This window comes from Cynocephalus volans, chromosome 6 (genome assembly GCF_027409185.1).
Source record: "Cynocephalus volans isolate mCynVol1 chromosome 6, mCynVol1.pri, whole genome shotgun sequence".
Lineage (NCBI taxonomy): Eukaryota > Metazoa > Chordata > Mammalia > Dermoptera > Cynocephalidae > Cynocephalus > Cynocephalus volans.
In genome coordinates, this window is record NC_084465.1 from 15,030,148 (window position 1) to 15,031,239 (window position 1,092).

Sequence of the window (1,092 nt, forward strand, 5' to 3'; positions counted from 1 at the left end):
ATCTGTGGCTGAGTATTTATGATGTTACTTTGATATGTTTTAGCCATAACTACTACTGTATGCTGTATCCTATGAGTCTTTCCAGCTAATCTCCAAATGTGAAAGCACACTTGGGGACACCGTCACATGCCACAGGATGTGTTCAAGGGCCAGGATTGGAGCCTTAAACAGGAGGCCTTGGAGAAGAACATTCCAGGCAGACTGAACAGTCAGAGCAAAGACCTACGGCAGAAATCTGCCTGGTGTATTTGAGGAATGGCCAGAAGGCCGGTGTGGTTGTGAAAAAATAAGCAAAAGAAAGAGGAACACAGGAGGAGGTGAGACATAATGGAGAGGGAGGTCTAGGGCCCTGTAGGCTTACATAGGCTGTAGGGCTTCATGTTGCTCATGCTTTGAGCCCACTGGTCTGGCAAGTGCTCTGTGACTCCTATGCAGGCAGGGACTTCCCAGGGAGGGGCGGGGACCCCTGAGCACAGGGCAACCTCAGTGTGTCTAACTCCCCTTTATGTGCAGAGAGGAGGCGGCCGTGCAGCGCTGTGGAGTAGCTGCTGGCACAGAAGTACACAGATGTCTGTGAGGGGGTGGCAGACTCCAGCGTGAGGAGGAAGTCCTCTTTACTTGATCTGGAGACTCTATAACCATCGGGGACGTCTCCTTTTGCAGTGATACCAGCATCAGTTGAGTAATGGATCATCCTCAGCCCCAGCCCAGGGTCCTGTCGGTACCAGCACATGTAGTAATGGTTGTCAGTCTGGTGACATCTCAGAGTCACCTCCTTTCCTGTTCTTAAAACCCTGTGTCCTGGGCTCTGGGTGACTCCAGCTTCCATGTGTCCTGTAATAGAGAGTGACAGAACCCAATGATGTCACCCCAGGAGAAAGGCTTGTCTAGGGATCATGAAAATTCCTGGGAATAAAGTCTACTTGTGACCAGCACTCACCTACCCACAAGAGACAAAGGGCCACACAGAAGAAGAGCCTGGGTCCCATTTCAAGCCCAGGGCAGAATCTCATGTCTCCCAGCCCTGCTTTGGGGAAATGAGGTCACTGTCCTTGACAACTGCTGAGCTGCAGAGCTGAGCTGCCACACCCC

General features: G+C 51.6%; 1 gene segment (V, D, J or C); it reads right to left on the reverse strand.

The window, feature by feature from the left end:
- Positions 1–427: 427 nt before the first annotated feature.
- On the reverse strand, positions 428–829 carry LOC134380850 (T cell receptor beta variable 6-2-like). The segment is given in 1 exon segment: positions 428–829. A coding segment is annotated over 1 exon segment (402 nt).
- Positions 830–1,092: the final 263 nt, after the last annotated feature.